Source organism: Eptesicus fuscus, chromosome 4 (genome assembly GCF_027574615.1).
Source record: "Eptesicus fuscus isolate TK198812 chromosome 4, DD_ASM_mEF_20220401, whole genome shotgun sequence".
Classification (NCBI taxonomy): Eukaryota; Metazoa; Chordata; class Mammalia; order Chiroptera; family Vespertilionidae; genus Eptesicus; species Eptesicus fuscus.
The window spans coordinates 69,536,532-69,551,128 of NC_072476.1; the positions used below are offsets into that span (position 1 = coordinate 69,536,532).

Sequence of the window (14,597 nt, forward strand, 5' to 3'; positions counted from 1 at the left end):
CCAGCTTGAAGGGTTGTACTCATGCATGTGGGGTGCATGCTTTCATGCTGTTTCTGCGAAATTCTCTGCCATCTGCATGATGCAACTGGAAACGTGATTCATCGGATCACATGACTTTTTTCCAGTGCTCAACTGTCCAATCCTTGTGTTCCTGTGCGAATTGGAGATGTTTTATCTTGGTAACTGCAGACAGCAAAGGTGTTCGAACAGGCCTTCGGCTTCCATATCCCATACGATGCAGTGTACGGCTAATTTGCCTACAAATGTCAGGTGGTCATAATAATATGGCCACTCAGAACATATATAGATATCTTCTTGGACCATATTATTTTCATTTTTCTCTTAACAAAAATTAAAATATTTTATTGATATAATTTATAATCACATATGCAAGTTATTTTTAAGAAAGGGATATGAAATTATAGACCCCCTACACCCTTAGTCTATCTCCATACTCACCTTCACTCTATCTCCTATATCAGGCAATCAGTGTTACTTACTGCATATGTATTCTTTGTGATTTTTATGCATGCACAAGATAGATAGAAACTATATAGGTCATACAAATTATAAAACATTCTTTGTTCAATCTCAACTTTATTAAGATGTCCCTTATACGATGGTGATCTTATAGGGTAGATTCATTAGTACCCTTCTCTAAGCTGAGTTAAGGCTCTCATAGCTATAGGTTAACTTTAGGCAAAAATAGCTAAGTCATTTCCAAATTCCATAACCCACCCCTGCTCTACAGGTACTTCATATTGATTTTTTAATTTTTATTATTTCTTTAAACACTGAAGGCATAAATCTAATGCCTACGTTTGTATGAGTTTGTTTTCATTGTTTCTACTAATTCTTGCCTCTGGAGACTAGTTTCCATTTGTGCCTTTTTATTTTTACTTTTTACTGTGTTAGATGTTACATTTGAAAAGTAATTTGAGGCCTCCAGTGAAATTACTTTTCTATGGAGAGGATTTACGTTTTTCCCCTGGTGACAGCACCAGGAGACATCTCCAGTGTGGGACTCCCTTAAAAGCAAGTTAAATGCTTAAGATTTTTTGTGCAATGTAGGCAAATCTAAACTTGGCTATACTTTTGTATAATTTATACTTCCGGTTCATCCTCATCAAAAGAGTGAAACTGTTTGGGATAGGTCTCAGCCTCTTGTGGGAAAATTGTGTTAGATTCACCACCTTGTGTAGGCCTTGAACTTTGCTATCTGTCCCCTTTACTCCATAAGGCTGTCACAGTAGGGCCCCAGGTTCACTTCACTTCTCTTTATACCTTTGGACAGGGCATCACTTGCTGCCTTAAAATCTCCTTCATGTTTTAATATGATTTTTTGTATCTTAATCAGCTTTAGTTGTTTTCGGCAGGAGCATGATCTAAATATCTTAGCATGTAATTTCCAGAAATAGGAAGTTTCCCATAATTGCATCTTTGTTTGTACATGGCCAAATCCTACTTTTTCTCTTAGTGTTCTCTGCCTTGGCACACATTACTTGTGGCATGGAATCTATAAATGTTGATAATATGCTGTCAGAGCAATTAATAATTTTTAGCCAGTTTTACTTCAGCTGCTCAAAGATAAAGGTATCTTCTACTTGTTAACTAATATTTGTTGCTGTATATAAATAAATCACTAGAAAACATCACTTTAAAACAACAAATGTTTATTATTTTACACAGTTGCTGAAATTCAAGAATCTGAGAGTGGCTTAGTTGAGTGGTTCCCATGAGGTTGCAAAGTTTTGGTTGGGGCTGCAATTTGAAGGCTTGACTAGGGCTGGAGGATCCACTTCCACTCATGTGGCTGTTGTCAGACTTCAGTTCCTCGCCAAGTGGGTCTCTCCATGGGGCTGCCCACACCTGGCAAATGGCTTCCCCAAGAGGAGTGATCCAATAGAGAGGGAGAGAGACAGAGAAGGAAGGAGATGGGAGAGAAAAGGATGAGAGAGAGTGGAGAGAAATGCAGCAAAGATGGAAATCAGTGTCTTTTATAACATAATCGTGGAAATGACATCCCATTCCTTCTACCATATTCTATTGGTCATAAAGACCAACAATGGTACAGTGTGGGAGGGGACTACACAAGGGTGTGAATACCAGGATGCATGGAACAGTGTGGGTTATCTTGGAGGCTTTCAAGCACCTTATTTTACCAAAGAGAAAAAACCTTTATCATATTCAGAGGTTCAAAATAAAGCACTTGAAATAGACCTGTTTCTCCATTCGTAAAAAGCATGAAAATATAGTTTCAATTTTATCTATGCAAATGCAGAAAATATTTCCCAAAAGGTGTTAAATGTTAAATTGTGTATCATTCCAAGTTAAATCCCAAACACAGAATGTAAATATTTAAAACTACTAATAATCGCATGTAAAAAAAAATGTGTTAAGTGATAAAAGATAAATTTAGATAATGAGGCTTAGTGTCTGGTAGAAAAAACAAAGATTTTAAATACAGATCAAATAAAAAATAACCATGCAAGTGTTTTAGTAATGAAAAATTTAAGAGAAAATAACCCTCCTACTGAAACATATAGTTATAATTTCAATAATGGACTTTCTTGCCTTTCTAAAATAAGATGCTTTTATCAATTACTGAGTAAAAGTGAGAAGCCATGCAGTCTTTTAAGATTCTATATATAAACCACATAATTCAAAATAATTGAAGTATAATTGAAATTGTATTCTTCAGTATAAATAGTATGCTACATTTGTATAAAAAAATGAAGGGAGCCCTGGTCAGCTGGCTCAGTTGGTTGGAGCATCGTGCCTTACACAAAAAAGGTTGCAGGTTCAATCCCTGGCTGGGATGTGTACAGGAGGTAACCAATCAATGTTTCTTTCTCACATCCATGTCAATCTCTCTCCCCCCTTCCACTCTCTCTCTGAAATCAATAAAAACATAACCTTTGGTGAAGATTAAAAAATATATGGAGAAAAAATATATATACATAGGTATTTGCTATTACTGCACCAAAACTTAGGCAGATACACAAGAAACTAACAAAAATGATTACCTGTTGAGTATGAAGAGTGGGAAGAACAAGGTATATGCATACTGGTACAAGGTGGGAAGTAAAACTTACATTGATAAGTTTTTTCTGTATGTGAATCGTACATATATGGAACACTTTTTTAATCACAAGAAAAATTAAAACCTAGCATGGTTTGGAGGTTTATAGTTTATTTCAAGACATATTGTTTAAGTAATGGGGGGATGAGGACAAATACGTAATACCTTAATCAATAAAGAAATTTAAAAAAAGATATATTGTTTAAAAATATAAGTAAAGTTATGCTTGCTATTAAAAAAAGAAAAGCTCGGTTATCCTATCTAATAAAGAGGGGATATGCTAATTGACCATCATGCCCTCACAAAGATGGAGGTGCCCACAGCCAATAAGGAGGGAATATGCTAATTGACAGCCACACCCTTAAAGATGTCAGCGCCCACAGCCACAAGATGTTGGCGCCATTCCCCTCAGCCCCACGGGGATGGCAGGTACACGGCATGGCTGGGCCCGCCCCCAGGCGTGTCTGGCCACTCCACGCGCCTGCCTCCAGAGTCCCCTCAGACCTCCAGCTGCCCAGGGCCAGCCCGAGGCGCAGGCAAGCCTTGGATGTCAGCTGCCTAGCCACTCAGGGCTGGCCCAAGGCGCAGGCAAGCCTCGGATAGTGGCTGCCCAGCCAACACTTGAGGCGAAGGCAAGCCTCGGATGGTGGCTGCCTAGCCGATGCCCGAGGCGCAGGCAAGCCTCAGATGGCGGCTACCCAGCCACCCAGGGCCGCCCGAGGCTCAGGTAACCAGGGCTGGCCGAAGCTTGTGCTGCCAGCAGTGGCAGCAGCAGAGGTGTGATGGGGGCATCGCCTTCCCCTAATCGCCGGGTTGCCTCCTGCCCCTGAGGGCTCCTGGACTGTGAGAGGGGGCAGGCCGGGCTGAGGGATCCCCCCTCTAATGCATGAATTTTCATGCACTGAGCCTCTAGTTTACTTATAAAACGGTATCTAAATCCAAGCTGTTATAAACTTGGGCATTTGAGATACCATGTCAGGCTACTACTTTTATAATAATTAGATTATAAGGTAAGACATTCACACAACACAAAAGACTATTTTAATCCTCACCCAAGGATATTTTTCCATTGACTTTTTTTTTTTTTTTTTTTAGAGAGTGTGGACGAGAGAGGGAAAGACAGAGAAATATCGATGTGAGAGAGACACATCAATTGGTTACCTCCTGCAGGAGCCCTGACCGGGGTTCCAGGGCCAGGGAGGACCCTTCAACCAAGGTACATAGCCTTGACTGGAATTGAACCCTTGACCCTTAGGTCCACAGGCCAATGCTCTATCCACTGAGCCAAACCAGCTAGGGCACAAAAGACTCTTTAGAGTAAATTGCTTTATGAGGGAAAGTTTGGTCTTTTTACATATTATTTTTTAGATTTTCAATTCTTGCCTAGACAAGTTTAGTGCCCACCATCTAATAGGTTCTCAGGTTGCCTTCTCATTATTGATATGGTTATCCTCCTGGGTTGTTTTCCAACCACCTAGACTAGATCTATATTTCTATTACAGCAATTACTTTAACTTTGTTAATGATCTGCTTCACACATTCAGCTCCAAGAGGGAAAGAACTATTTATTCATCTTTCAACCAGTGAAGGCTAATAAAGTGCTCTGCAGATAGCAAGTATATATATGCAAAGTTTGTTCGATGGCTGCATAAAACAATGAGCTAGATTTTGTTTCACATTTCAAAATTCAGATAAAGAGAGTAGTATTAAAAGGCATAAGACCAAAAAAACATAATTGCAGACTGAGTACACAGAACCATTTCTATTTTTTCACCTTTAAAATTTTTAAATTTTAAGTACCAATATGAAGAACATGACCAAAATAAGCAACAAATGCATTCAGAGACATACTCTACAAAGAATACTTTATTTCTTTTTATCCTCACCAGATGATATTTTTCCATTGATTTTTAGAGAGAGTGGAAGGGAAAGGGGAAGACAGAAACATCGATGTGAGAGATACACATCGATTGGTTACCTCCTGCAGGAGCCCCGACCAAGTCCCGGGCCCCGGGAGGAGCTTGCTACCAAGGTACGTGCCCTTGACTGGAATCTAACCCGGGACTCTTTGGTCCACAGGCTGACACTCTATTCACTGAACCAAACCAGCTAGGACTACAAAGAATACTTTAAAAGATGCCTCCAAAGGCACATAATTCCAATTTTTATGAAATGTAGATTTTTTTCAAAAAACAAATCAAAAGCTATCCCATCATGGAAGAGCCCTCGACCATTTATTTTAAATACAGTATTCATAGATTGTGCAATAAGTTATATTGCAAAATAAACACACTATATAAAGAAAACATAAATTGAGTTTGATATGTGATTGCTTTTACCTTATACTATTGCAACTAATTTCACAAGTTATGTGTTATCGTTTTATTTAATATTTACAACATTTCACACTGTTTTTGAAGTAGCTACTTCCATACAACTGATAATCTCCTCTATACTGTCTTTGGCTAGTACTATAGATGTGATTTAGTAGGAACCATATGACCAATCTGATTAAAATTCTTAACCTCTCCTAACCCAAGACCTCTCAGTTCCTGAGTTATAACCGTTTTTTGGTCTTCAAGTTAAGATACTTCCTAAATATTTTTCTTAAAACAGGGCTCTTTAGTGTAATTTCTTTTTCTTGAGATATACAAGTTTTTTATACAAAAACATATATATTTCACTTAAGAATAAAAAAAGCATCAAAATATGATTATATTTTATAACTTAAATGACAGGACTAACTAAAAATATACTCATTACTCTCTTTTTTAACACAACATTTCTTATTTTGCTGTTTGAAGTAAAGAGGAAAGTTCTGTAATAGTTTTAAATACATAGAATTTAACTTATGTTAATATTCTGTTATAAAAAATAACTACCATATAAAGAATTTAAAATATGCAAAAGTAATTAGTTCATTAAAGTTTATAATAAATATATTAGTGTCAATGAAAATATGTAGACTTGCCAAGAAACTTCTAAGGTTTAAAGGCAAAGTAATAAAAATCTGTTTCATGCTTCATTTTATTGCTACATAATGACTATTTCAAAGGTCATCTGGCCTGTCGTCAATCACTTTTTATATAAGTGGCAAATATAATGGTATACTTTGGAAAGAAAAGAGGAAAAATAATATAGTGCAATACAAAAATATTGCCTATTTATAAATTATTAAAGATTTATAAAACACATACCAAATCACGTTCTCACTATAAAAACAATATACTTAAATATAGAAGCACAGAATCCTGAAGCACCCACAATTATTTTAAGAATACCCATTTAATCAAGAGAAAACCATATATGGAATAATTTGAGAAGAAAAAGGGAAAATTCTGATTTTAATCCAAACAATCAGAGTTTATCTAGTCACGGAGGTAGGTCTCCACTCCAATTATACAAATAAGTTGTCTGCCTTATTCAAAGAACATCATATTAAGTCTAATATGGAAACTGGTCTGCGCCATTGAAGTATATTTTTAACAGACTTTAGAAAGTAATCTAACTGGCATATACAGAAAACAGATATTCCCCTTTATAAGGTTACATCTGAAAAGGAGCCTTCATTAAAATCGATCTTGGCATAAAGAGGTATTACTAAGTGCAGATACCTTGGCATAGCATTTAAATAACACAATAAATGCTACAAATTTCTTGAAGACAGAAGTAATCCTTGTCTTTTTAGTATTTTTATTAAGTGTAAATCTTCAAAAACTGGATCGCATAAGTTTTTAGAGATTGAAATTGTGCTAATGATTTTAAAAAGATCATTCCTGCCTATAAAGCAAAACTTCTATGTGTTTCAAACATTAAACATATTTACTTTTAGTGTTCGTGGCATGTTAGGTTTAGTGCTGGAGTTAGTTTTAACAAATCAGTTTGCAATATAAATAATATGATTCACTAATATCTTTTCACTAAAAAAGATTTTCTATAATGAAAAATACTAATTCTATTTCTAATGGTAAACTAGTAGAGTTGGAGGTTCCGCCATGGATCACAGGTATTAGAGCACTATCAAGATCATTTAGATAATGCTGAGGAAGAAGTCGGCCTTCAGATCCTGCCTGAAATTCAACCTGGAAAAAAAAAAAAATCTTGGTAAGTCAACCCTAGAAAGTGAGCAATCTTGTTTAGCTCAGCAGATGAATGTAAAATAACTAAACTAAAAATATCATCCAGTTTAAGCATGTTAGGAAAATAATTGACATTTTATTCATAAAATATTCTCCTATATTTCTTTTATCCATCTATCACATAAATTGTAATTGTTCCTCCCACATATATCATTAAAATAAAAAAATTGCCAGTAATTCATATTTTAAGTTTCTTCTCAATGAACATGTAAACATGTTGAAGGGCTAGATTTTGAATGATTACCAACATGACTTAAACGCAAACCCCATGGTATTAATAAAAATAATCTTCTTCAAAATATTTTTAATTTGTTGTTGCATAATATTTAATATTTGAATTTAATGTTGCTGATGAAAATTATATTTTAATTTGCCTAAAGAAATAGTAACAGTGCTTACTCAAATAACACACAAATGTCAAACATTTCCTTGAAAAAGAAACTTTTAACAGTGAGATGAAAATATAAGTTCTTTCCAATAAGAACTCTGAGTATAACACATCTTGACTGAAGTAAATCTTCAGCATTTGAACTCATTCATGTTTAAATAAACCATTCTAAAGAAGAAACTGCTTTGAAATTTATTATGTTGGATATTGGGAACAGAAATGTGCATTACAATAATACTGGAGTACTATTTTTTACCTATCAAATTGGTAAAGTTCAAAAGTTTGATTACATACTGCTTTGATAAGTATGTGGGAGGAAAGAACACTCTCACAAATTATGGTAGAAATATAAATTGGTATAACGTCTATTTTAGACAGTATGGTAATACCTATTGAGTACATTTTCGGACCAGACAATTCTAAGAATGTTTCTGATATACTCACACTTACACAAAGGCAAAATATTGTGGATAATCTAAATATCAATCAGTACATATCAAAAATGTATAAGATTCCTATCTAATAAAGAGGGAATATGCAAATTGACCATCACACCATCACAAAGATGGCGGTGCCCAGTCCCCTCAGCCCTGCCGGAGTCCCCCAGTCCTTTCAGCCCTGCGGGGGGGGGGGGCCCCGCAGGCACACGGTGTGGCTGGACCCGCCCTCAGCCCCCCAACCCCCCAGGTCAGCCCAAGGCACAGGCAAGCCTCGGATGGCGGTTGCCCAGCCGACACCCAAGGCAAAGGCAAGCCCGAGGCTTAGGTAACCAGGGCTGGCCGAGGCTTGTGCTGCCAGCAGTGGCAGCAGCAGAGGCGTGATGGGGGCGTCACTTTCCCCTGATTGCTGGGTTGCCTCCTGCCCCTGAGGGCTCCTGGACTGTGAGAGGGGGCAGGCAGGCTGAGAGACCCCCTGCTCCAGTGCATGAATTTTCATGCACTGGGCCTCTAGTTAGTTAAATAAGAGTACACTTATATAATAAACTACTACTATGCAACTTAAAAAGAATATGTGGTAATGTGAAATCTCTCTTAAGGAACATTAAGTTAAAGCAAGGTAAAAAAATACAGTGTAAAAGGGGAAATGAAAAGGTCACACACTTACTTGCTTGTACATGCTATAAAATCACAAAGAATACATAAAAATGGGTGTCATTTGATTGTCTCTCCAGGAAGAATAAGAGGGAGTATTGAGGTGAATAAAAGGGTTTGGAGTTAAGGATGGAAGGAGATCTTTCCAAGTCTATTACTCTACTGGGCATCATTTACATTGTAGCCAGGAATTAAGGTGCCAATTACATAGACTACAATGGGAATGCTGTATTCTGGAAATGTCCAATGAAGTTGTGCTGCTATGCATACACTTTTAGAGTAAGTTTAAATCATTTGAATATAGACTCTATTCAGAATAATAAATTGAAAAAAAGAAGGATTGTTGTGGAGCAGGGGGTCAGCAAACAATGGCCTGAGAGCCAGTCGGCCCACTGTTTTTTATAACAAAGTTTCATTGGAACAAAGCAGAGCCTATTAGTTCACATTCTATCTACGGCTGCTTCTGCACTATAATAGAAGAATTGAGTAGTTGTGAAAGAAATCATTCAGCCCACAATGCCAAAAATATTTACTTGTAGCCTTTTACAAAAAAAAGTTTGCTGACCCATTGTGGAGGATAAAGGAGATAATGTACATGAAATGTGTGCACAAACTGATGTTCAACAAATTTCCATTGTCTTTATTCATCCCAAAATAAAAGGTTAAAGAAACAGCTTTTGATTATTTTAATATATGATAAATTTATTTAAAAAATACATCGCAAAAACATGCCTCACCATATCAGTGTCAATGGAAACTCTGAGGCCAATTTTATTCATCCCATTGCTCTTTAAAGTTTTCAGGTGAGGGCACAGTGCAGCACTACAAGCCATGGCTATTTCTTTTGCAAACTGGTAACGAGTTGCTGAAATAGATACATCCTGGCCTTTTAGAAAGTAGAACACCTGAAATTAGGAAACAAATCATGATTTAAAAATGCAACAATTGCTACTTTCATTTCAACTTTATTAATAAAATTCTAATGCTAGTGCCATGAATTCATTAGCTTAAGAGCAATTTATATATGAGCATTACACATGCACACACACACACCATGATCTACACACACAAACAAACCATGATCTATATTATATATAAGTTAACTTAAAACGAAAGGTTATGGAATTTGGAAATGACTTAGCTATTTTTTTAAAAATATATTTTATTGATTTTTTACAGAAAAGAAGGGAGAGGGATAGAGAGTTAGAAACATCGATGAGAGAGAAACATCGATCAGCTGCCTCCTGCACGCCCCCCCCCCCCCACTGGGGATGTGCCCGCAACCAAGGTACATCCCCCTGACCGGAATCGAACCCGGGGCCCTTCAGTCCGCAGGCTGACGCTCTATCCACTGAGCCAAACTGGTCAGGGCTGACTTAGCTATTTTTGCCTAAAGTTAGCCTGTAGCAACGAGAGCCTTGTTAAGTCAGTTTAGAGAAGGGTACTAATGAATCTACCCTGTAAGATAACCATCCTATAAGGACATTTTAATAAAGTTAAGATTGAATAAAGTAATAATGTTCTATAACTTCTATATCCTCTATAGTTTCTATCTTGTGCATGCATAAAATTCACAAAGAATACATACGCAGTAAGTAACACTGATTGCCTGACCTGGGAGGTAGAGAGAGGGTGAGTATGGAGGTAGACTAAGGGTTTAGAGGTCTATAATTTCATGTCCCCTTCTTAATATAAAAGAAACTTTTTAAAATAACTTGTATATGTGATTATAAATTGATGTCAACAAAATCTTTTAATTTTTGTTAAATAAGAGAAAAATGAAAATAATATGACCAAACAATATATTTCTTTATAAACAAAAATGGAAATGCTGCCAAAACTTAACTGTGAGCTGGCAGGCAGTGCCATCATACAATAGCCTGAAATAAAAAATACTATGGAAAACCAAATTTGGCGTTATAAAAGGAAGTCTGGTAAGAAATATGTGTCTCAAGATATAATGTAAAAAGTGTAATACGCTGTACTTAAACATTCAGAAGCTGAGTAGTGCAGTATATCCCAGTTAAAAAAAACAAAAACCATATCCAAATCCAGCATGTAAAGGGAAGGGATTTTCTTCCGCAGTTACCTCAGTACACTTTACAATCTTCTCATCAGTTTCAAAATCTGCTTCCAGTTTTATTTTTTCACTTGGAAATCCTTGTAATGATATTCCATCCACAGAACTAATAATACTATAGAATAAAATGAAATACAAAAGAATTATTACTACTACGGTGCTTCTTATGACATGAATTATTAGATTTGAATAAATGGAATAAGGAGAAAAATTATGAAAGCTATAAATTTAAAACAGCAGTAAGATATCTCAATTACATATAAAATAATTACAACTAATTTATATTCATTTACCAAGATATCTTGATGTGTAGCAAATTTTATCTACTTTTTCATATGCCCAGTTCATTCCTGAGGTTTAAAATATCTTAGTCTTTTAACAGAAAAGCTGTCTCAGAAATTTTAAAAAAAAATCTATTTTAGAATCCTTTAGCATTAGCCCTCTTCTTTCTTTGCTCCAAAACCCTTAGCGATTCGCCAAAAAAAAAAAAAAAAAAAAAAGAAAGGAAAGAAACAAACAATTGAAAAGAGGAAGGAATGAATGGCAGTAATATTCTGCAAGGCCTCTAAAGTATATATTATTAAATTCAGTTGTTTGAATTTACAGTGAGACAGTATAAAAACAGAATAAACATCCAAAGGGAATCCTTTACTTACTTGACAAAAATAGGTATCCTACCACACAAAAAGTGTCTTGCCTTTCTCAGCCCTGGCATCAAGCCCACACTGCTACACAATGGACATATTGTCATTGGCCCCCTCCCAATTGACCACCCTTCAATAACTGACAGCATCCTGGCTAAGAAAACACACATGAGGCTGGTAAGGCATATGTTTGAAAAAACAGATTGAATTCATTAATTGAAGTATAAGCACTGAAATTCATGGTATAATTCTATATTCATAAAAAATTCTTATTAAGATGTTTTTATCCTTCCCTTTTCCATCAAAGCAATTACATTTTAGTAACAAAAAGTTCCTACCCTTTGTTTCCTTTTTCTTCAGGATCTACCCAGCAGATGTCCACATATTCTCTCAGGTCTACAGCATCAACTTTCCCACATGTAATCTTAAAGTCTTTTTGTTCTCGTAGAGCTAGCCGCAAGCCATCCATGGTCTCTGGAGTTATTTGCACCATTAAGCCATCTGAAAATGAGTTATGTTTCATATTTATTTTACTAAGTATCAATTTATATGTCTAAGCCATAAAATTTATACCAAAATACAAATGTATTTTGTTCTTTGCAAATTTTTTTAACCATCTGTTAAATCATTTTAATCATTGTTTTCTATTAGGAAATAAAACTATTTCACAAAGTTAAGGATTCATTTTTTTAATAGTAAATAACTTTTTTTAAGTGAATGGTTAAAAATTTTCTACTTCTGGCTATGATACCAAACTAGCTCTTTCATAATAACCAACCATAAAACTAGGCAAAATGTATGAGGCAACTGTTTCAGTAGTAGACAGTAGGAAATGCAATACCGTGATCCCTATAGGAAAATTCAACAAATGAGCCCACAATTGCCCAGGCAAAGTCTTGGGACAATGTCTACATGGTGATCCATTAAGCTGCAATGGCCCTACTGGCTTAAAAAGCCAGAAATAACAGACTGGAAAGTCCTTGAATCTGAGGTCAAGACACTAAGAAGGGGCACCAAAAGACTTTGGGTAAGGGTCACTTTGCGTCCTTGGACTAGAACTGGGGAAGAGCACTGGAGGTTGAGTTCAATTAGCAATAGCCGATTACTTAAACATGCCTACATAATGAGACTTCTACAAAAATCCACAAATATCAGGGTTCATGGAGCTTCATGTTGGGGAACACATCAAGATGTTAGAAGGGTGATGTGAAGGAAGGGTGGTGGTACACCTGGAGAGGGCATGGAATCTCCATGACCCTTTCCCCATACTTTGCCCTGTGCTTATCTTCCATTTGGTTGTTCTTAAGTTATATCCTTTATAAATGCTTTATTATAAACCAGTAAACATAAATAAAGTGTTTTCTGAGTTCTGTAAGCTATTCTAGCAAATGTTTGAACCTGAGGAAGAGGTAGTGGGGTCCTCTGATTTATAGCCAGTTAGAAGCATAAGAAGCCCTAGACTTCTAACTGGTATCTGAACTGGGGGGCAGTCTTGTGGGACTGATCCCTTAACCCAGCGGTCCTCAAACTTTTTAAACAGGGGGCCAGTTCACTGTCCCTCAGACTGTTGGAGGGCCGGACTATAGTTTAAAAAAAAAACTATGCACAAATTCCTATGCACACTGCACATACCTTATTTTGAAGTAAAAAAACAAAACGGCAAAAACACCCACATGTGGCCCGCGGGCCGTAGTTTGAGGACACCTGCCTTAACCTATGGGGTCTGTGCTAACTCTGGGTGGTTAATGTCAGAATTGAATTGTTAGACACCCAGTTGGTGTCAGAGAACTAGAAAATTAACTGATGTGAGGGAAAAAACCCACACATTTGGTGTGAGTAAAAAACCTCTCTCATTGGGAGAACCGAATCACTGATGCTGGACCAATTCCTATTCAAATGCAGAAAAATGTCATTGGGTCCCTATCTGACACATGCATATTAAAGGGAGAGCTTTAAATCTTTTGGAAAACAGAACATCTTTTTAACACAGGATGGAAAGATTTCTTAAATAAAAAACATTAACCATAAAAGATTAATAAATTACATTGTATTAAAATGAAGACTTTCTATTAAAAATACACTTTAAAATGGTGTAGGAAATCTACAGTTTATAAAAAATATTTAACTATAAATCAGAAAAAGATACAAAACGGGCAGTCGGACATCCCTTGAGGGGTCCCAGATTGGAGAGGGTGCAGGCTGGGCTGAGGCACACCCCCGACCCAGTGCATGAATTTCGTGCACCGGGCCTCTAGTAAACACTAACAACAGTGAAAATACGCCATAGTTGCTGGCAACAATATGGATAAATTTTAGAGACATAACATTGCATGAAAATCATAAGCTCTATAAGACTGTGTAAAGAATGATATCATTTTTATAAATCTCCCAAATAAACATAAACAATATATTATTTAGGCATATTTTTATACAGTGTAAAAAAATTAAACAAGAGGATGATAAACAATATTTAGTCTGGTAGTTAATTTTTGGACAGAGAAGGAAGGTGTAAATAGATCCAAATATTGATCATGTTTTGGGGCTGCAGAATGATTTCACATAAGTTTGTGGTACTTATGTGAATATGCAGAATGATTTCACATAAGTTTGTGGTACTTATGTGGTACTTATGGAGAATATGACTTATAATTTACATATATCCTTTTACATGAATATCAAATATAGTTTCAAAAAGAAATCTTTACACCTTTACATTAAAACAATCTTAAAGATGAAACTCCTACCTTCAACTATGCTGGACTTAGCAAGAAATCCTGAAGATGATTTTAGAGCTCCATTGAATACTACAAAACTTGCACCTGTCACTGATTAAAAAAAATACAACAATTATGTTTTAACCTGCTCTATTTTATGTTATATGATATTTGTTAAATATATAATGTGGAGCATGGCACATTTTAAGTACCTGATAAGTGTCATGCCCACACCACTTAAATTAGAAAGCTAATAAATAAATAAGAAAAATATTGCATACAAGTAAGTTAATGGTTGTATCTAATAATTGATGGACAGCCATATTAATTAAAATGTTTGTGTTTGGCTCAGGAGATAGAGCATCGACCTGTGGACTTGATGATTATCTACTAAAATTACAAATACATGTATTTTATGTACCAATTCCATTTTCAGAAATTAATGGTATGGATACAATG

The 14,597-nt window shown here is 35.9% G+C and overlaps 1 protein-coding gene across 1 annotated transcript in view; it reads right to left on the reverse strand.

Moving 5' to 3' along the window:
• Positions 1 to 5,969: 5,969 nt before the first annotated feature.
• ZFYVE16 (zinc finger FYVE-type containing 16) overlaps positions 5,970 to 14,597 on the reverse strand; it is a 45,371-nt gene continuing 36,743 nt past the window's right edge. Inside the window, exons 14-18 of the mRNA XM_008161984.3 lie at positions 14,169 to 14,249; positions 11,763 to 11,925; positions 10,790 to 10,895; positions 9,438 to 9,605; positions 5,970 to 7,164 (exon numbers count right to left, since the gene is read on the reverse strand). Coding sequence (XP_008160206.2) covers positions 7,003 to 7,164; positions 9,438 to 9,605; positions 10,790 to 10,895; positions 11,763 to 11,925; positions 14,169 to 14,249 — 680 coding nt within the window. The 3' untranslated portion in view covers positions 5,970 to 7,002. The remainder of the gene's footprint in view (positions 7,165 to 9,437; positions 9,606 to 10,789; positions 10,896 to 11,762; positions 11,926 to 14,168; positions 14,250 to 14,597) is intronic.